Source organism: Osmerus mordax, chromosome 1, assembly GCF_038355195.1.
Source record: "Osmerus mordax isolate fOsmMor3 chromosome 1, fOsmMor3.pri, whole genome shotgun sequence".
NCBI classification, from domain to species: Eukaryota; Metazoa; Chordata; class Actinopteri; order Osmeriformes; family Osmeridae; genus Osmerus; species Osmerus mordax.
The window spans coordinates 1,130,430-1,152,839 of record NC_090050.1 but is presented as its reverse complement, the minus strand read 5'-3'; the positions used below and the strand labels follow the sequence as shown (position 1 = coordinate 1,152,839).

General features: G+C 39.8%; 1 protein-coding gene across 2 annotated transcripts; it reads left to right on the top strand.

Annotated features, from left to right (window-relative positions):
- Window positions 1-1,034: 1,034 nt before the first annotated feature.
- Window positions 1,035-16,778, top strand: LOC136942778 (zinc finger protein 271-like). Of its 2 annotated transcripts, none has more exons than XM_067235753.1 (3): window positions 1,035-1,294; window positions 11,941-12,333; window positions 14,991-16,778. In XM_067235753.1, exons 1-3 carry the CDS (start codon window positions 1,102-1,104, stop codon window positions 15,929-15,931), a joined length of 1,527 nt encoding a protein of 508 aa, XP_067091854.1. In that variant the 5' UTR covers window positions 1,035-1,101; the 3' UTR covers window positions 15,932-16,778. The 2 variants fall into 2 exon arrangements, with proteins under 2 accessions (XP_067091854.1, XP_067091862.1); XM_067235761.1 differs by having other exon boundaries at window positions 11,941-12,405.
- The last annotated feature ends 5,632 nt before the right edge of the window (window positions 16,779-22,410 follow it).

The following is a 22,410-nucleotide window of genomic DNA, read 5'->3' as shown; positions in this document are numbered from 1 at the left end:
CTATTTTACTTAAGAGTGTGCTATATCAATATCAACATGACTGTTGCTGTATCCCATGTATCAGGTCCCTGTGTAACAGGATCATTGTCTCGGCTGAGGATAACCCGACGAAGGGGTTCCAAATGCCGTTGCTGGGGCTGGCTGACCAGGACGAGGAGGCGGTGGTTGGTCCGGGCTATGTTGATTGATCTCTGGTGTTTTCAGAGATCAAAAGAGGGATTAAAGAATGTATAATACATTACAACACATTCTAGAACTGTAATCACCAGCTGCATATCAGGCACGGCACTAACTATGATCCCAGTTATTAATATGTGTGGCATTTTAATCACTGAATGCATCACGGGCACTGTGCACGAGTGAATATAACAACAGGATTTATGAAGGAGGCATGTCTTAAAGTTATGTATTGTGCTTATTAAAGTTATGCATTGTGCTTATTAAAGTTATGAAACTTAGAAGTGTGCTCAGGCTTAAACATTGGGTCTCACACTGAGTGTGGGAAGCAGGCTGTTCTTTGTGTCTCTATATTTTCATTTTCAGAAACAACCTTGAATCTGGGTGGAGATGGCACCCGAGCAGGTGGGACGCGGAGGCAAGAACAACTCCCTGATGCACGAGAGAACAAGCTCAACCCTCTTTTCATCTTTCTGTTTTAATTGCACTGTATATTATATGCTGGGGCAGGGAAAGATAGCCAGTTGGACTTCGTGAACCAGCCCAAACTCTGTTGCGGGTAGGGAAACGTAGACAACCCCAGAGCTCTGTACTTGTTGATTTCCAACTGCTGCATTAAAGCTGATATTATGGGACCTCTGCGACTCCAGACCACTCTTTCTAGAACACAGATTTGTGTCATTGAATACTATCATTACATATTGGAATAGACACAAAGATTTTGAATCCTTCACTTTCCCCTGCGAAAGTTTTGTATTTTGTTCTGTTTTGGCAATAAATCTTTTTTTTAAAAGGTTCGAAGAAGCAATTGAACTGATCACCGGAACAACTTGCGTTATTACATCCGGTTAGAAAGAACGAGCTGAAGGAAAAAGCTAACTTCCTTGAGCTACAGTTTCGTAAACTATCCTAATTTTTCACACAATGTCTAAACTACATGTGTTCAGGGATTTTGTCATTCAGCGATTAACAACGGCAACTTTGGAGATAATTGCGACCGCTGAAAAATCATTTGCAGAGTTAGAAGAGGAGATTTGTCGTTCAAAGGAGGAGAGCGCACGTCTGCAACGGTTGTTGGACATTGTTACTCAACCTGAGATCAAGCTTCACCGAACAGGTTCGATATTAATAACTACAATTGATTATAATCTGCTGGGTTTATATTCATTATATCTTATTTGATGTACCACGGTCAGACCTAGTTGTCGTGTCAAAATAAGGGTATACCATTAGCGTAAGTACTGTAAGTGATCCCATTATCGTCCACCTAGCTCTTGACACTCGACGGGAATTTTACGAAAATGTCGATATAGTATCAATTTACGTTGTCACAGCATTGTAATGTAATGTGTAGATAGATACACACCTACATTATAACATTCCGTTTTTAAAATACACTACGGATATGCCTAAAAGGCAGACCCGATCATCGGCCAATACCGTTTTTTTTCTGTCAATTTGTTATTAAAGAATAGTTACTACCTACCACAACGAAAGAAAGTAGAGATACTATACAATGTGTATCATTTATGTTGCATGATGTACTCCATATTAGTCTCCTACCTTGTTTTTGAATATATAAACGCGCTCTCAAACCATAGGCTATTATGTGCAGTCCAGAGCTAGTCTAGCTGACTAGTGTCATGTTATCCATGTTATTACTTTATTAAAAATGTAGCTGCAAGCAGCTCAAATGTGCAAATATTGTATCTTCTTGCTTGGAAAGGGTGATTGCTTAAGTACAAAAGAATTGGAGCAATGGGGCGGAAATGCCATAACTTGGACATTTGGGTGTGGCCTGTGGCGCCCCCTATTGTCAAAAGTGGGCCATTCTAAGTCAGGTGACGTTCAATCTCCATTGATTCCCTCAGCCCCTTCTTCCCCCGTTCGCCGGAGAGTGGGTTCGCCCAGGGAGCCACACAAGCTAAGGCCGCCACTGGCCTAAGTGACTGTATCCCTGATAACTCTTCTACAATCATAATACCCAACGATACCTTTTCAAAAGCTTGTTATCATGAAATTCTCAAATGTTTTGTTCCAAGGCGGATTGGGAGCAACAGACATTTTAGTATTGTTTGTGATTTGGTCTTAGTGACTTAGGAGTCCTCTTGACTCCCCCTAACTTTTAACAGATTTTGGAGCTAGTTTTAGTGCAAAAACGCTTTGTGAAATACTCTTAGAGTAAAAAATGAGGTGTCCTAAAATAAGGACTGACACACCCATTATTTAGAACTGAGTTTCTTCTTAAAGCGGCAAGTTAGGAGAGCTCTACTTTTAGCTAGGGATGCACCGATCCGACTTTCAGTCCCGATACCGATGCCTGGGCTTTGTGTATCTGTTGATACCGATCCGATACTGTTGTTGAATTCAAAATAAACTGTATACCTCCCACCTTATACCTTCCTTCCACCATGTGGAAGAGACTAAAGGCACCAGACTTTACTAACTAAGACAAAATAACAGATGTAATGTACTGAATTGTTATTGTTATTTAAAAAACAATTGTGCATTCAAAATGCGAAAATAGAATGTAATCAAACGTATTAAAATAAATAAAATGTAGCAGTGGAAACAAAATAGTGTATTGGTCAAACATACAATAGTAATCAAACAATTACCAAACATTGTAAACATGTTAAAAAAAAATATATTATTTTATAATTTTCTTATTTATTTGTTGTTGCTGGTGTGTGTGAACCATGGAAGTTTTTAGATTGAAGCATTGCACCGTGCGGTGTACAGCTCGTGTCCAACCAGTGGACAGATAAACTTAAAAGTAACATGGAGCGAGCCAAAGATTCGGCTGTGTGGAGATATTTCACGCTTGCCACGCCAACTAGTTCGTCTGCGCTGTTTGCAATGTCTGCAAAGTAAATGTTTTGAGGGGTGGTGGTAGTACTGCAAAGTACAATACTACCAATTTAATCAAGCACATCCAAAAGCACAATGCTAGGAGCACGCCGAATTCCTGCAGCTCAACGACTCTATTATACTGTAGAATCTACAGTGTAGATTAAGGCTGTGTTCACACTTGACTTCTTTTTTTAGAAAAAAGCGCTGCCTTCAGCGCCTTTTGAGCGCCTTCTGCCTTTTCAGAAAAGCGCTGGGTGACGTCAAGCGCATTTCTGACAAGAATTTTTGTAACCTGAACGGGAATCATACATTCTAGCGATACATTATTATCCGTTATTTTCTGTTGGTTACTTATTGACAGCTAGCTACTATGGCCAATAAAATGCAATTACTTGCTTTAGCTTTGGCGTTTGAGGAGCCATAGCCTGGTAACTAAGGTAGAAGGTTACTAGGGAAGGTACACTCGTACCTACTCTCCTCGTCCTGATTGGTCAGCTGTCAAAAAGGCGCTTGACGTCACCCAGCGCTTTTCTGAAAAGTTCAGAAAATTGAACTCAAAAAGGCGTCGGGCTCAGCGCTTTTTTAGAAGTTTTTAAAAGGCGGCCGCTTTTTAAAGAAGGCGTCTGCCTTTTTCTTTTTCCCATAGGGTTGCATGTAAAAAGGCGCTGAAGGCAGCGCTTTTTTCTGAAAAAAGAAGTCAAGTGTGAACACGGCCTTACCCGTTAACCTGTTAAGGAGTAGCGTCTCCCATATGTAATCGTTCGAATGCGGGTCTCACAGCGTAACGTCGCATATACGATTTTGAAAATTCCAACGGAATATTTTCCGATAGACAAAAACTGCGACAAACGCTGTATACTTCAATATGTACTAATGAGAAGGCTAAAAGGTAACACTAGCATGCTAGTAGCATTGCTACGAGTATTATGCTTGCTGTGGGGACAGTCGTAAATATTTAGAACTCACGAATCTAAAGGTTCTGTTAACTCATGCTGCTTATAGCATAATCTTAATATCGGATCGGTGCACCCCTACTTTTAGCCATAAGATGTTTTGTGAATACGGCCCCAGGACTTTTATGTCCGCTGCCAAATCAAAAGTTGAAAGTTTCATTTATCACAGCAGATTGTTCACGACATAAAATTAGGTTTTCATTACAGTTTACTTTAGTCTTCTACATGAAATAAATGATAAGGTATACTTAAGAAGTATTGCCTGGCAATACTTGATTGAGAAGTAGTATTGCCATGGCAGTAGTATGGTAATACTGATGACAATCCGGAGTTTACGAACGGTTAGGCCCAATCCCAATGTCTACCCTCACAGACTTTGAGGCGTGTTCTTTCAAAGTCTGTGAGGGCTTAGAGCATCCCACAGTCAAAAGATTTGACTGTTTCCCACAGAACTGTGTAGGTTGTCCTTTGATTCCAAATATGCTTTCATCAGATCTGATCCAAGAACATTTCTATTTTGCAGATAATGCAGCAAAGTGCTGTCCCATTCCAATTAATAAAATTGCCCTTGCATCCTCTGGCACTCTTCACTTACTAGGTGACGTGAACTAAGTCTGTGAGGGTTCAGGGGGGGACATTGGGATTGGATCTTAGTATTATAATTCTCAGCACAAATATGTCCAAAACTGATATATTCAAGTTAAATATATTAATAGTTAAATACATTTGGCAAATATAACAATGAGTCTAACAATGTTTATAAAGCTAAAAAAAACTTCAGCGCTCACATTAATGCTAAACAATTTCTTGTTACTTGTTGAGGTCTATATTTACACTCACATCTAAACGATACAAGGACCCAGGTTTGGGCTAAGCCCCTAATGTTTACAACATCCTGCTCCGCCCCTGTCTACCACCACAAATAGAATCAAATACGGCAGTGGACTATATTCAAATGTTAATGCAAACGTGAAAATTTTATTTTCCATTTGTGCAAGCATTATTTAAGTCTCAATTCAAAATGCACTTTCTATATATTTGAAAATGTAAATGAAAACAGCATTTGACTTCTCATTTTCAAAGACAAAGCTCTGCTTTGCAGCGGACAATATTCAATAAGCTAAACACCCCTGCCAATTGCATTTCCATTTCAAGTAGGGCTGCAAATAACGATTATTTTAAAAATCGATTAATCTGTCGATTCTTTTTTCAATGAATCGGACAAAAAACAAAAAAGCATTAATTTCCAACCCTTTATTCAAAAACAGAACTGACAGTGCAAATTCACAGTTCAAACAATCTTCAGAATGTGCACAAACAGGCACACCATTTTGAAAAAGCTAAGATTAGTGTGGATTTAATGCTATTTTCAGAGATGAGCAATTGATTTAAAGGTTGTGGAAGTAGGCCAGACTTTATTAGAATAACCTGGTGTATGTGTGAGATTTTTCATTACAATTCTGAAAAAATTAAGATTAGAGAGGATTTCATGCATTTATCAGAGATTAGCGATTTCTTATCATTTTGTTCGAAACTTAATTGAAAAGGTAAAGGGTGTGGAAGTAGGCCAGACATTATTAGAATAATCTGGTTTATATTAGAGATTTTGAAACACAATTTTGAAAAAGTTAAGATTTGCGAGGACTAAGCTATTTTCAAAGTGATTTTCTATCATTGGGTGTGCTCAAGCCTTCGGCGAGAGCACAACCATTGTTCTCTCTCATATATATTTATTATTATTTATTTTCCCACCCCTAAGGATCCGTCAATACCGACTACATAGACAACGTCGGTGTCAAAGTTTTGTCTTGGTAGCGATTGAGTTTTGTGGCAAAAAGTGCCTTGTGTCAACAAAGGGAACTCGGTGCTAACGTCACAACATCAGCAAACGTTAGCAACGACGCATGGATACAACGTGCATAGATGTGCTGTTGCACAGCGAGTATCGTGCCGTGGTGTACTAGCAGCAGCATACATGTACATTTAAGCAAATCAAGACTTGCATGTACAGTAAGTAATGTCACATTAAATAATGTATTTAAACTCAAGCTTGTGTGGTGCGTCAATGCCACAGCCTAAACTTTATGTCAAAAGAAACATTCTAATTTCCGGCGCTTTCAAACAGTCCCCTCAGTGAAGTTTGGCTAGCAACAGCAGCTAATGGTACATGGTACTGTTTGAATCCCGATTCCATCTGAAATACTGCCGGTGACAACGTTGTTACAATAGCTTGTTTCAAAGGGTGTTCAGTTTGTTTCAAAGGGGGTTATTAATGAAATATGCAATATGAGTAGGCTAAATGCTTGAAAATATCACTAGAAGGGAAAAACTTAAGGGGACGGACCCACCTGCAACCAACGCAAGCAAGCACACCCTACAGTTTCCCCAGAAATTGTACCCCCTCTAGTTTTATTTGAAACTTCATTGAAAAAGTAAAGGCTGTGGAAGTATACCAGACATTGTTAGAATACTCTGGTGTCCGTTTGAGGTTTTATATTCATAAAAATATTATAAATTAATTATAATCTTTCAAAATTGTATGGGTAGTTTTCACCCGGTCCCTAACGCGACGCTGCAAAGTAGTACTTATGTTTGTAACTTGAATTTTGTATCATATTGTCTTGCTCTTCTTAAATATATAGTTGTTTAAAAAGTAGTGGTGGTTGTTTTGCCCAGTTTCGAAGTGCTGCTTTCTGTTTATTTGCCCCCCCCCCCACCAGCCGCTAGCAGAAGCATTAAGACCTTCATTTGTAAGACAACAGGGTTATGTTCAATGAAAAACAGTGAGTAATTGGACAAAAAGAGATTGGCCTGTTCAGTTGGCTCAAAGTGCAATAAAGCCTAGTGATTAATCAGAGAAAAAATGTATGATTAGTCGACTAATTGTTCTAATAATCGTTAGATTAGTCGATTATCAAAATAATCGTTTGTTGCAGCCCTAATTGCAGTAGAGTCCGAAAACTTGTAGAATGGGGTTAAAGTCTGATTAAGAATCAGATACATGATGCAAACTTTACGAAAATCAATGCTATCACTGTATAGTATTCCTTTCACTTGGTTTTTAGAAATATAGGGCTATTCTATATGGGACTCACCACGTTGTTGTTTTTCTTCGTGTTTTGAGTATGATTTCCAACGCATTGTATCGGATTAAATAAACTGTTAACTTGAATACCTGGCTCCGTTGTTGTTCTCGCCAGGCAAAGAAAGCTTAGTTATTTTGGTAACAGAAATCTTCCATAATGCAGACTTGCGTAGCCTACTGCCAACTTTCTATTTAAACTAAATGTCTTCATACTGCCTTAAATTTAACATCAATGTAGAAATGTGTTTTCTATGTTCAACCTACAAAACCAAACTATGATTATGCCTATTTTCTTTGAATCGATTAAATGGATATAACATGATCTAACAAGACTTGGCCACAGTTAACAGCGGCACAACTCGGCATGTTTTTATTAAAACGGTATACCTGCTACTAGCGACCCTAATTGATGAGTGAGTGTAGTTGCAGAGTCAGAATGACTAACAAAGATTAATACATTAACTGATAACCAGAATATTGTTATGGTTATGCTACATTAGGTTGGGTATCACCACAACAAGGACATACAAGCCTTTTCTTAGGCTATTGTATGTCCTTGATCACTTTTTTTTCTTCTTGCTGTGCACTTTATTGCCCATGGTCCTTTATCTCCTACCTAAATGCTGAAAAATGTGAAACAATATTTTGACTATAGCCTTTTATGTTGTAGATTTTATAGTCTAAAGTTAACATTTATAAAGACTGTTTATTCTGTTTTTGTAATGTATTTTTTGGAAGGATAGTTACATTTGTTTATTTATAAGCGGTTTTCAATAACCCGGCATAGGCTGCTATGGTTTATGTTGCGTCTCTAAAAAGCATCTCTAAGAAAGAGAGTGGAATATGTTAAACATGTTTCCTGCCACTAAATAAACAGTTGTTGTTAATTCATGATATTTTATCATCTCTTCATTGTTATACTTAATATACATTGTTGTTAAGAATAGTTAAATAATCCTACATGATGAATAGAAGGCTTTAAATAGACCCCTTAATTGGTGGTCGGTACTCGTTATCGGCTCATACTGCTTCTAGCGATCGGTGATCGTCCCCAAAAATCCTGATCGAAGCACCTCTAGTATTGATATTACTAAAGATATGTTAACCAGACAGGCTTTGCCTAGGCTTAAAAATACCAAATATGTGGCAGGATCTGTATGTATTTGTTCTCTTAACCAAGGTTGAAGGTATCTCGAGACTTGTTTACCCTGCGCTATCATTGTTTTTCCAAGACTTGACTTCTAAGGAAATCAACAACATATTTACTAAACACCTCCATCTAAAAAAATACATGATGTATTAAACTACTAGTGAATCAATGAATAATGACAAACATCACCCATGAGCTTCTCAGAAGGATAGATTTGTGTCCCTAAGTCATATGTTGACATCAGTTGTGCAATGTGTAAACTATAGTGGCGGTGAAATTGATTAGGAAATCTTAACATCTATGGATCAAGGTTGGGTGGAGTGTTTCCTATTTGGGAGAACATCCCAAAAGATGTTCTCCCAAATAGGGCTGAAAGATTTCGGAAAATAAGATAATCGCGATTCATTTGCAATTTAATATGTGATTATTATGATGTATTATTATATATATAAATATAGATACTAGCCTACTGATCTCCAGTCAGCAACATAACACACAAAGTTCAGAAAAACTAAGGAGAACATACCGCCTGTAGCCTACCTCATCGAAAATATTTTGGTAAGTCAAAGCTAAACAACATTTACATTACATTTAGTCATTTAGCAGACGCTCTTATCCATAGCGACTTACAGTAAGTACATGGACATTCCCACGAGGTAAGTAGGGTGAAGTGCCTTGCCCAAGGACACAACGTCATCTGGCATGGCCGGGAATCGAACTGGCAACCTTCTGATTACAAGCCTGCTTCCCTAACCGCTCTGCCACCTGACTCCCTACTAGAAACGTAAGCTTTAGTTGCACTTTCTTAACTAAAGCTAGCTAGCTAGCTATCGTTTCAGAAAAATAACTTGCGCTGTGCAGGGCTCCAGACTAACTTGTTGCCTTGGTTGCACTGGTGCGCCTAACTTTTTTATTTAGGTGCACCAGCACAAAATTTAGGTGCACCCAAATTTTTCCTTGCGTCGCCACAATTTCAAGGTCACCTTTTTATCACGCTCCATATACATTCATATATATTATGTAAATGATCTTAAACAAGAATAAGGTGTAGGTAAATATATTTTTTATATGAAGCACAATCATACTGTATATAAAAATAAAAATATTTTAAGTGCTTCACTGAGCTGCCAAATTAAAACATTTTAAGCAAAATAAAACATTTAAAAATAGAAAGTGCTACTGTTTAAAAGCGCTTCCCTGAACTGAGACCTAACATTTCATGGCTCAAAGTCTTATAGCGGGTCCCACCTTGCTGTCGCATGCCCTTCAGATGGCCAACACCTGTAATTTGGCCTTCTTGCCCTTTGGCCTTGGCTAAATCATATTGCCACACTCTCCCTAGCATCAACATCCTAGCTCCATGGGTTAGCTCCATGGCCCAGCTCCGTAACTCAGGGGTGGGCAATTCATTTTTACAAGGGGCCACATGAGAAACCAGAAATGTGTTGGAGGGCGGCATCAACGATAACTTGAACTTAATTCTGCTCACTATTCATTTTCCCCCATTGTAAAAAGCAGTAAATTATATATTTTGATTAGCTGCTACTGGTTATCAGAAGAATAAGGATATTCTGTAAATATTTATATAAATATTTCAGATTTTGGTGTCGGTCAAATAGGAAAAGACTATAGAAGTAATAAACAGTAAAAACAACAACAACAGTGTTTCATTTTATTTGTAACTAGTTAATCTTCACAAACACTGAAAAGTTGTTTTGCAGTATGTTAAAGATATGCAATTAATCAACTTTATAGAAAAAGCAATACGTTTTTTCAGTTCATTTTGTTCTGTGAGAGAAATCCAGTGGGCTTGAACAAGTGCATCGAAATCTGGCTGAATGTCTGAGGTGAATACGCGAAGGACAGCAGACAGGTGATGATCAGGGTCTGCAGTTCAACTAGCAAACCATCAGCCCGCGCCCACTGAATCAGTCAAGTTCTTATTATGTCCGCGTTAGTTTTTTCTCTCTCACAGCTTTCACTTTGACCTCAGTAAACAGATACTTAGAAGTCCATGTCTTGTTAAAACGTTGATACATTCTGTATCAACCTTTTAGCTTTTCATTTTCGAGGGCTAACCAACAGCTAACTCTCCTGTCGGTGAGGTTGCGCAAGCGCACATATGTAAATCGCCTGATCACTGTAGTCTTTCAGGACTACATATTTACTACCGCTCAACACATTTATTTTACATTTTTGATTTACCTCACGCGGGCCGGATTGAGACAGCCAGTGGCCGGTTGTGGCCCGCGGGCCGTACAATGCCCAGGTCTGCTAAACTGACTCTCTGGTGCTCAGGTCGTAATTTCAAATACACAGCACGGAGCTACAGGAATATCTGGACCACAGCCAATCAGAGGCAAAGACCCGCCCCATCTTTGTCTCTGATTGGTTTAGACCACGATATGATCCAATCATGAGTGTCAGTTCCGTCAAAGGATAACAAACGCTTCGTTTGTGGAGAGACAGCGGATGCGAGGTGGTTAGGTGCACCGGCGCACCTAACCACCTAATTTTTTGTTGTTGTCGCACCCGTACAAATTTTGGTCGAACTCTAGAGCCCTGCTGTGGAGACAGTCGGAAATATTTAGAACTCACGCATCTATAGGTTAAATCTTAAAAGAAAAAGAAACACTGGGCCGTACAATGCCCAGGTCTGCTAAACTGACTCTCTGGTGCTCAGGTCGTAATTTCAAATACACAGCACGGAGCTACAGGAATATCTGGACCACAGCCAATCAGAGGCAAAGACCCGCCCCATCTTTGTCTCTGATTGGTTTAGACCACGATATGATCCAATCATGAGTGTCAGTTCCGTCAAAGGATAACAAACGCTTCGTTTGTGGAGAGACAGCGGATGCGAGGTGGTTAGGTGCACCGGTGCACCTAACCACCTAATTTTTTGTTGTTGTCGCACCCGTACAAATTTTGGTCGAACTCTAGAGCCCTGCTGTGGAGACAGTCGGAAATATTTAGAACTCACGCATCTATAGGTTAAATCTTAAAAGAAAAAGAAACACTGTCTGAACATTTCTGATCCAGTCAGTAGCCTAACAGTAACAGTATGACACCGTCAGCCATAGTGATCCTACTGTATGTGTATCACCGAGGGGTATCATATATTTCGTGATGAACGCTTACTGCTTGAGTAATTTTGTAGTAGGCTACATTGAGTTGGGCTTTGGAACATTTCGATCAGTGATCCTGTCGGGTGTTATTTGGCTTATTTTACACACTGGTGTTCAGAATTTTAGCTATGCATCGAACATGGCTTGTGGTGTTTTTTTAGGGTCGAATTAGGTTGGTGGTGTTGCTCCGTGAGGTTGCAATGTTAGCCAGGCAGGTTTTGCACAATACCTTTTTTTAAAGGCAAAAATGGCAAAGTGACTGTAGTCTCAGGTTCTGTCAAACCCGAGGCCATGATCGTACAGGTCAAGGTAAAGTGTAATGTGCAAAATTGATCCTTCGTCTGCAAACTGCATTACTCTCGCGTGTCACGTGACCAAAGTAAAATCGCAGCCTTTGCAATAAAAAAAATTGCGTACTGTCCCATCGCGATATTAATCGCAAATGCAATTAATCGTTCAGCCCTAATCCCAGAGACCCTATGCTGAGATCTGTCTACATACTTGAGTTTAAATTGGTCTTTAGCTGTCAATCTATGTTGCTTACAATGAAGCAGGCCACATCTAACTGTTGTCTTGCCTCTTCTTCCCCCCCAGATGTGCAGCAGTTCTCTCTCCCGGAGCCCCCACAGATTATAAAGGAACAGGAGCTGTGGACCAGTCAGGAGGAAGAGCAGCTCCAAGGACTGCAGTCTGAAACTACACACTCCATGTTCACTTCTACCAGTGTGAAACATGACTGGGATCAGGAAGGCTTTTCTGAATGCTCACATCTTGACCAAACTGTTAAAGTGGAGAACAGAGAAGGAGACTCTCTACCCACCAACTCTACTGAGGAGCAAATCAAAGCAGAGCCACATGTACAAGACTATGCAGCACCAGAACTGGACAGTGACTCTCAGCCCCTCTCTGTTGTAGCTCCAGACTGTCCTACAGCTCAGGAGGAAGAGGAACATAGAGTGCTGCTTTTCCAGAACAGAACACAAAACAGTGAGGCTCTGCCAAGGGAAAATAAGCCACAGAGACATCACACAGGAAAAACATTACATCAGTGTCAACAAAGTAACAAGCAGTTTTCTCAGAAAGTGTAATCAGTGTAATCTGATTGGACACATGAAGACACACACAGGAGAAAAACCGTATCAATGTCAGGAATGTAACTAATTATTTTCTCAAAGTAGCAATCTGGTTGGACACATGAGGATACACACAGAAGAGAAACCATATCAATGTCAGGAATGTAACAAAATATTTCAACACAAAATGCAAAAACTTGATACTAGTTTCGAATTAGGCTACTGCGCATTGCTGGTGGAGTTTATGACTGCTGTGACACAGCTCTTTATGACACTTGTAGTTCGGTTCTCCTGAGTCTTGGATCTCTTGGTCCAGACCCAAAAATACAATTAGGCTATAGCCTTCATTTAGTCCTGGTTCGCTTACAGAGCAATCGCATCAAAGTTCGTTTTTATCAAACCAAACAAAGTGTGAACACACCCTTAGATGCAGTCTATTTTATTTACCACTGGAATTTACAACTGTCCTGTGAGACTACATTTGCCCCATTGCAAACGCCAAGGAGGCGCTCGGTGAACTATAGGGCCATCCGCGAACTTCTCTTATCTGCCCCCACCTCGGCTACTAAAACCACATCTCTGTTATGTTGTTCCCTGCATACAGACTGCTCGTCAGCTGCTCCAAACTGGTTTTGAAGCAAGTGGCTCCTCACTAGAATTGTGTAGGCTACTGGTCGGCACTGCACTGTGTCTTGACCAGCCTATATTGTCCTGTTGCACACGTTTGCATGTGCACTGTAAAAATGTGTAGGTCTTGTTCAGTTCTATGTAGTCATGTATTTGTGTTGTTTCATGCAGCACCATGGTTCTGGAGGAACGCTGTTTTGTTTGAAACATTCATTTACTTGAGGACCTAAATTGATTTGCTCTACAATCTTTAGGAGGGGGATGGGATACCCCACTTACCAGACACAGCATTCACGGTTTACCAGCTCAAACAAAGAAGCTGAGCACAATGCAATGGCCAAGACTAACCTATTTTCTTGTATTTAGTCGGTATGTTGGCCTAAAAGGAAAAAAATCTTATGGCATCTGCCAAAAAATTTTAACGAACACACTAAAGATGTACTCTGAATGTTGACAAAGCTATTGGGAAACCTCTTGAAGGGAACTTTTTTTGAGAGTTTGGTGAAAACGAACTTTGATGTGATTGCTCTGTTAGCGAACCAGGGCTAAATGTAGGCTATATTTGTTTTTTGGGGGTCTGGACCAAGAGATCCATCAGATCCAAACCAGCTCCACCAGCGATGAGCAGTAGCTTAATTAAAACCTAGCACAGAGTTTTTGCACCATTTTGTGTTGTTGTAAACACACAATCCACAGTCCAACAATTTATTGTTCAGGGAGCAAACATTTTAGGGCTGGATAAACGGGAGAGCAAGCAGAGATCGTAGCTTCTAGCTTAGAAGTTCCAAACTAATACACTTATCGAATTTTTGCAATACTTGGGCTGTGCCGTGTCAATAAATAAAGAACAATAACTGTTTTGCCAGGATAACCGGATCTATCAGACTTTTGAATGTTTGAGGCAATTTCAATAGCTCCTTCAGTAGAAAATACTGATTGCAAATTATAGTTTGAATATTCACTAATTCGCCTTACACACACAGATTGACCATTTTCATTGGTGATTTCATCTGCTAAGGATTCGTTTGACCCATGTTTGAATACAGGCAAAAATGTGTTTATTAGTTACATTTATCTTCTTTACAAAACATAGCTTAGGCCTATTTGCAATATACCATTGTAAATTATTGTTGCTGCTCTAAAGTAATGGGACATAAGAATTGCGCTTATACCATGGCCTACACGCAATTGTATGTGACACAAATGCACCTGATATTTACATTCTTGCTATCACTGCACATAATTATATTTCTTAATATAAACTGTATATATTAGGTATATTTATACATTAACTTTGTCTGAATAACATAAGACTCTATATACGGGAGGCCTTGCGACATCTGCTGATAGAAAAGAAAATCGCAGCCTTGGAATGCAGGAAATAAATGTCCGAGGGCGCACCTGGCAGCTATTTAACCCGCGTGTAACCTTCAGGTCATTGTGACCCTTCAGTCATTGTGACCCACCGTCATGTTGCGACAACTTTACCTAATACAAAAAGAAAGTGAAGCATTTTCTTTTAACCATTGCGCTGTCTCAGACCCCCCACAGCCCGAAGGTTAAAAGAAAATGCTTCACTTTATTTTCGATTATTATTTAAAAATAATATTTTTCATGTATTAAACTACTACTGAATCAATGAATAATGACAAACATCACTCATGAGCTTCTCAGAAGGATAGATATGCGTTATCCCTAAGTCATATGTTGACATCAGTTGTACAATGTGAAACAATAGTGGCGGTGTAATTGATTAGGAAGTCTTAACATCTTTGGATCAAGGTTGGGTGGAGTGCTTTCTATTTGGGCGACCATCCCAGAGACCCTATGCTGAGATCTGTCTACATACTTGAGTTTAAATTGGTCTCTTAAGCTGTCAATCTAGGTTGCTGAACAATGAAGCAGGCCACATCTAACTGTTGTCTTGCCTCTTCTTCCCCCCAGATGTGCAGCAGTTCTCTCTCCCGGAGCCCCCACAGATTATAAAGGAACAGGAGCTGTGGACCAGTCAGGAGGAAGAGCAGCTCCAAGGACTGCAGTCTGAAACTACACACTCCATGTTCACTTCTACCAGTGTGAAACATGACTGGGATCAGGAAGTCTTTTCTGAATGTTCACATCTTGACCAAACTGTTAAAGTGGAGAACAGAGAAGGAGACGCTCTACCCACCAACACAACTGAGGAGCAAATCAAAGCAGAGCCACATGTACAAGACTATGCAGCACCAGAACTGGACAGTGACTCTCAGCCCTTCTCTTTTGAAGCTCCAGACTGTCCTACAGTTCAGAGTTTGGAGGAGGAGGAACATGGAGTGCTGCTTCTTCTGAACAGAACACAAAACAATGAGGCTCTGCCAAGGGAACATATGCCACAGAGACGTCACACAGGAGAAACAATACATCAGTGTCAAAAAAGTAACAAGCAGTTTGCTCAGAAGTGTAATATGGTTGGACAAATGAAGACACACACAGGAGACAAACCGTACCAATGTCAGGAGTGTAACAAACTATTTGCTCAAAGTGGTTATCTGTTAAAACATATGAGGACACACACAGGAGACAAACCATATCAGTGTCAGGAATGTAACAAACTGTTTGATCGGAAGTGCAATCTGGTTGGACACATGAGGATACACACAGGAGAGAAACCATATCAGTGTCAGGAATGTAACAAAATATTTCGTATGAAGTCACATTTGGTTGTGCACATGAGGACACACACAGGAGAGAAACCTTATCAATGTGAGGAATGTAACAAATTATTTTCTCAAAGTAGCAATCTGGTTGAACACATGAGGAGACACAGGAGAGAAACCACAGTCTTTCCCCTACCATTGTTTTGGAGGGGCGGCTCGCCCCCACAAAACGACCTCCCGCCCCCCTAAAAGTATGACAAAATGTATATGCTATATATTCCAAAAAACTAAAAAAAAATATGTGCGAAATAAAGCTGTTTTCACACATTCAGGCAATTCGCTTCTTGCGCGTTGCCTCAATTGTTGCGACTAAAGGTTGCTCGTCCACAAATGCTCTAATAAACGTATAGAATAGGGTTTGCTTCTCTTGCTAGGCTACCTGTTCATGCTGCCAGGTATCTCACACTGCCTTGCAGGGCCTGTCACATGACTTCCGTTGAAAATGAATGGGAAGCAAAATGTAGGTCTTCCATCCCCCCCTAAAACAAATCCTAGGGGAACCGTATTAGAGTCAACAATGTAACAGATATTTTACGTTTACAGTGGCCTATACGAAGCAAGTACAATATACCTGGGATATCTTTTAGTTACCTGGCTTCACTAAGCCTAACTTACAGGGTTTTTCCTGGCTCAGAATGGGCCTTTGATGGGAGACTACGCAAAACAGAAAGCATGATATGTCTGCGTACAGTAAAGGCAAGGAGTTACCTTATGGCAAAAATCTAGGCGTTTTCTTATTTTTGACCATTTTATTAACAAAAATGTATATCTTGTTTAAATAAATGAAACCCCATTAACAAAACTGTTTCAAAAAAAATACTTTTATTACATTGGAAAGGGGGGAGGGGAGTGAGTTTGAGGCTGCTGGATGTCTTTGTCTGCCGTGCTCAACTGCATGGATAGGAAAAATGAGGGATGTAGCATCTACAACTCAGACCTCACTGTCACAAGGAGGCGTCATGCTCAGATCACCCGTTGTGAACGTGTTTACAAAACAGATGTTATCTACAGTGACCAATAAAGTGTGTCCTGTTGATGAGGCGTTTCTTTGTGAACGTCTCTCCCAGGTGATGGTCATCAGTTCAGGGAAGGTGTTTGCTACCACGGGCTACGGCAGGGATGGGGTTTGTAGGGGGGATGTAGCGCTTGGTAGAACTGCAAGTATTATATAGTAGTACTGCAAATATATTAATTTAAAACAAATGTACCTATACGTTGACTTAGGACTTGTGTGTGTGTGTGTGTGTGGTCTGCTGTTGTGAAGGCATGACCTGTGCTGCTGGAGTCTCAGTGTAAATGAGAAATGAAAACTAGATATATGTGTATCTTGTTGGGGCGTTGTTCGCTCCCGGGGTGTCTGTCAGAACACAACTCTTGAAACGGCTTTCTTTTGCTGATTTATTGCTAGAAAATTAAAGTTTTCTTACATGAGTGTGGTGCTGAAACAACACAGAACGTAAACAATTACCATCACACTCCCGACACAGCATATGACAAATAATGTCATATTGGTATGACATTATATTAATAAAATCAGACCACTGTTGAAAACAAAACTAAACATTACACACAATGGTCCGACCGCTGCATAGACTATTTATAAACTGTACAGAATTAAATATGGTTAAACAATCAGAGGACTAAGAACAACAAAACAAACACTTTTATCACTATCTCACTCTTTGTCTAAATTAAAGATTACTCACTGCGAGCATATCAATAAAACTTAGAGCGGTATTAACAGAAGACCAACTGTCATTTCTAATAATTCTAACAGATAAAAGTGCCAAGCGTAGTCGGTCTCCTATAGCCTTTCTTACACTCAGTGAAGAAATAAGCCGGGTCCCATACGGCAGTAGTCTGAAACAAGAATCACATTAACAGACAGCAGAAATATGAGTAATTAAGAGAGATAGAGGAATAAATGTTTCAGTAAGAGAGAGAAAGAGAAGAGAGATCTCTGGAATACCTGAGAAATGTGTTCCTCTATGGCCTCTGCAGTGGAATCAGCAGTGTAGTGGAAGACCCTTGTTCTGCTGCAGGCGTAAGATGTCGACTTGCCTGCCCAAGTGCTGTTGCACTCGAATCACTTTGACTTCCCCTTTGCTACCACTAACGTCCTCTTAAAATCCTGCTTAACCCTCGTGCTGCCTTCGGGTCACATGACCCAAAGGTTCATAACGAACCATCGTTGTGTTTACCCAATTTTACCCAATACAAAAACAAATAAAAATAATTTTCTTTTAACCATTCCAATGTGGGCGGTCTGAGACAGCCTGACAGTGAAAAGAAAATGCTTCACTTTGTTTTTGTATGAGGTAAATTTGTGGGTCACAATGACTGATGGGTCAGAATGACCCGAAGATAACACAAGGGTTAATTCAGCAATGTGTAACATGTCACATTGTTGCCACACAACAATGTCAGTGCAATGCTGAAGCAGACATTCCTCCCCATCAGAAACCTGCAGAGTGGACAAATAAAACAAGAGGACTATCATCTCCACTGTCTGCATCTCCAACCTCTTTGGGAACTACAACAATGTGCTTCAGTTTACCCAGAGTCTAGAGATGTACAGGTGAGTGTCCACTAATGATGGAAGCACTGTGTCCCCGCAAGTGTCCTGCAGCATAATGCACCCTCAATATAGGACATCCTTGCTGTTTGTCTCCCAGATTGATGGGTGTTGGCAGGGTGGTGGTGAACAACACTAGCTCTGGACCAGAGCTAGACAAGCTGCTGAAGAGGGTATTAAAGAGGCAAAGCTCAATAGAACGTCCCTTTGCAACATCTACGCCCAGCAGCAGATCCGCCATTTCTTTGAATTTAGAAAACGTAGAAAATCTTTTATAGCAATCTAAATAAATGTAAGTTAACTAGAGAGGATACAATTTCTGGGGAAATTGTAGGGTGTGCTTGCTTGCGTCGGTTGCACAGGGGTCTGTATATTTTATATAAAAATGCATCGGGCCTACTTATTATTTATAAAGACTACATAGATTTAAAAGCATCTTTTTTTTGCTGCTCATTTACAACTCAAAATACGAGTGAAGTGTAGAATGAAATATGATGTCTTCTCATTTCCCCTGCAAGAGGCAGCTGACAGGCTGAATCAAAACGAATTTGGCAGACCGGTGTAAAAATTTACCTAATCTCTATGACTTAAACGTCCTTTTAAGTTGTCCCTTCTCGTGATATTTTCAGGCATTTAGCCTACTCATATTGCATTCATTCATTAATAAAGAACCCCCTTTGAAGATTATTCTACGACTCCGGCAGAAGATAGAATCGCGATTCAAACAGTACCATCTGCTAACTGAAAATATGCCCCCAAAAACGTAAATAAGCTTGACATTTATTTAGTGGAAAATCGCTCATTCATAAAAAGCTCACTGGTAGCGATCATTGTCAGTAACAACGCAAAATGCGATATAGCCCTGTGTGGAGAAGCTGCCCCGGTAAATTGTACTACTACAGTACAGTACTAGACTACTGCTGTGTTCGTCTTGGTAGCGATTGCGTTGGTTGAATTCGATTTAACGTTCCATTGTACGGTTTAGGCTGAAATTAATTATTTTCATGAACAGATTGACAAAGTTTAGGCTGTGGCAATGAAGTTCAGGTTAGTAGTCAGATTGTTTCAGCTATTGAAAGACTTTTGAGTAAGGGGAGTGCCGAACATGTTCTGTCACCGTTTGACTTGAACAGCTGAGGAGTTTTTGTTAGCTACTCACACTAGTGTCTCGGGTAGGCTACAGCGTTGCAGTGAGCTACACTGGTTTGAAACCACAGGTAATGGTAATTTCACCAACAAATCGTTTACTAATGTCAGAATAAATCATATACCGAAAATGTATATGTGAGGAATGTTTATTTTAACGATTGAAAACAGATACATCATAGACCACTGTAGTATGTGTTGCCCGGGCAACACAGGCTAATGTCATGATGCTAATACTTCAGTGAAATAGTAGACTACTGTTTCCGAAAGTAGATGTACTTCCTTAATAATATCATCTTATATTGTACATTACACATCACAATTGTGTGTCATATCACAAAGTAAAATGAGTAAATAGTTATCACCCTGGCCTCTTTTCTTGTGGCGTTTCTGCAGCTGCCTTGCAGTAAAGCTATAGTTAGCCTAGCTATCCCCCAAGTTAACAGATGCGAAACGAATGTTCTGCCAAAGGTAGTCACGCGTGTTTTCGTGACATTAGTGCAGACCGGTGTAAAAATTGACCTAATCTCTATGATTTAAACGTCATTTTAAGTTTTTCCCTTCTCATGATATTTTCAGGCATTAAGCCTACTCATATTGCATTCATTCATGAATAAACAACCCCTTTGAAGATTATTCTACGACGTTACCCGGCAGTAGAAGATGGAATCGCGATTCAAACGGTACCATCTGCTAACTGAAAATATGCCCCCCAAAACGTAAATAAGCTTGACATTTATTTAGTGGAAAATTGCTCATCCATAAAAAGCTCACTGGTAGCGATCATTGTCAGTAACAACGCAAAATGCGATATAGCCCTGTGTGGAGAAGCTGCCCCGGTAAATTGTACTACTACTACTACGGTACAGTACTAGACTACTGATGTGTTCGTCTTGGTAGCGATTGCGTTGGTTGAATTGGATTTAACGTTCCGTTGTACGGTTTAGGCTGAAATTAATTATTTTCATGAACAGATTGACAACGTTTAGGCTGTGGCAATGAAGTTCAGGTTAGTCGTTAGATAGACTTTTGATTTAAGTAAGGGGAGTGCCGAACATTTTCTATCGCCGTTTGACTTCCTAAACAGCTGTGTACTGTAGCTAGATGTTTTTGTAGTGTGTCTCGCGTAAGCTACAGCGTTGCAGTGAGCTACACTGGTTTGAAACCACAGGTAATGGTAATTTCACCAACAAATTGTTTTCTAATGTCAGAATAAATCCTACAACGAAAATGTATATGTGAGGAATGTTTATTTTAAGGATTGAAAACAGATAACGCTACATCATAGACCACTGTAGTATGTGTTGCCCGGGAAACACAGGCTAATGTCATGATGCTAATACTTCAGTGAAATAGTAGACTACTGTTTCCGAAAGTAGATGTACTTCCTTAATAATATCATCTTATATTGTACATTACACATCACAATTGTGTGTCATATCACAAAGTAAAATGAGTAAATAGTTATCACCCTGGCCTCTTTTCTTGTGGCGTTTCTGCAGCTGCCTTGCAGTAAAGCTATAGTTAGCCTAGCTATCCCCCAAGTTAACAGATGCTAAACGAATGTTCTGGCAAAGGTAGTCACGCGTGTTTTCGTGACGTTAGTGACGCAGTGACGTTAGTAACGTCAGTGACTGTGGCTAGCAAATTAGCCACCGTTAGCTTCACTTTTCGCCACAAAAACTTAACTGAAGCTTAAACCATGCAATGGAACGTAAATTCCAATAGAAGCAACTCAATCGCTACCAAGACGAAACTTTTGACACCTACGTTGTCTATGTAGGCCAAATATTGACTGAGTTTTAGGGGGGCAAAAAGAAATAATAAAAAAAATAATAATAATATATATGTGAGAGAACAAAGGTTGTGCTCTCGCTGAAGGCTTGAGCACACTCAATTATGAATAACTGGCTCCAAAGAGACATTACAATATTTGGATTACATTTACATTACATTTATTTTAAAATGTGACTGTTCTAATTTCTAAGATGCCTTTGAAACTTTCGACTTTCCACCAACAGGTCCTTCTATACTGGAAGCTAATATTCAAGCACAATCTTTGGCCACATAATTTGTCATTTGGAACAATAGATGTATATTATCCAATAGAACCATATTTAGCACATTACCAAAACTGCATTTTTCCATCTACATAACATCGATAAAATAAGATTTTTCCTCTCAAAGATTGATGCTGAAAAATTATTACATGCTTTTGTTACATCCCGATTGGACTACTGCCATGAGTGTAGCGGGCTATTCTCAGAGCCGCACGCCCATACACAAAACACACATACACATGCACCCGATCATGCTTGGTTCACTCCAGTCCACTAGGGACAGCAAGGTGTCAGTGGAGGCATCCTGCAAGGCAGGGAAGGATAAAAGAAGGAATTGGGGAGCTTTTGTTTGAACTCCATGCCTTGACACCTGTGTTTGTTCCTTCACTTTTCAAGGTAATATAACCTTTTCTTGTGGGTTTTAAACTGCTGCAAATGAGTGTGGATGATATAAAAACAAGCATACTAGTAATGGGGTGTTTCGTTGGTAAAAGATGTCTGTGTGTGTGTTTGATGTTTGTATATTATGATTTAACATGGTTTTGGGCAACGGACTGTGGTCGCCTGTGTTGACTAATTATGCATTTGGCAGTGAATATGAAATGGTTGTTGTAGCCTGTCTTTTATTGTAGTCTGTTTTTATTGATTGTTAATAAAAGTGAACTCCATGCCTTGACACCTGTGTTTGTTCCTTCACTTTTCAAGCGTAAGGAACCTGTTTGTGCTGGCCCAAGTTCCCCTAGGCTTGAGGCCGGTAACATATTACTGCAATGGCACCTCTTCTCTGGAACAAACTCCCCGTTTCAATTAAGGAGGCTGACACCATTTCAACATTCAAAGCTAGGTTAAAAACCTTTCTGTTATGAAGTGTGTTTGAATTTACAAAT

What these genes read in the sequence shown, in the direction of transcription:
- LOC136942778 (XM_067235761.1), top strand. Translation starts at nt 1,102, where the DNA reads ATGTCTAAACTACATGTGTTCAGGGATTTTGTCATTCAGCGATTAACA. An exon ending in GATCAAGCTTCACCGAACAG is followed by an intron (nt 1,295 to 11,940) that starts GTTCGATATTAA and finishes CTTCCCCCCCAG; the next exon opens with ATGTGCAGCAGTTCTCTCTC. An exon ending in ATTACATCAGTGTCAACAAA is followed by an intron (nt 12,406 to 14,990) that starts GTAACAAGCAGT and finishes TCTTCCCCCCAG; the next exon opens with ATGTGCAGCAGTTCTCTCTC.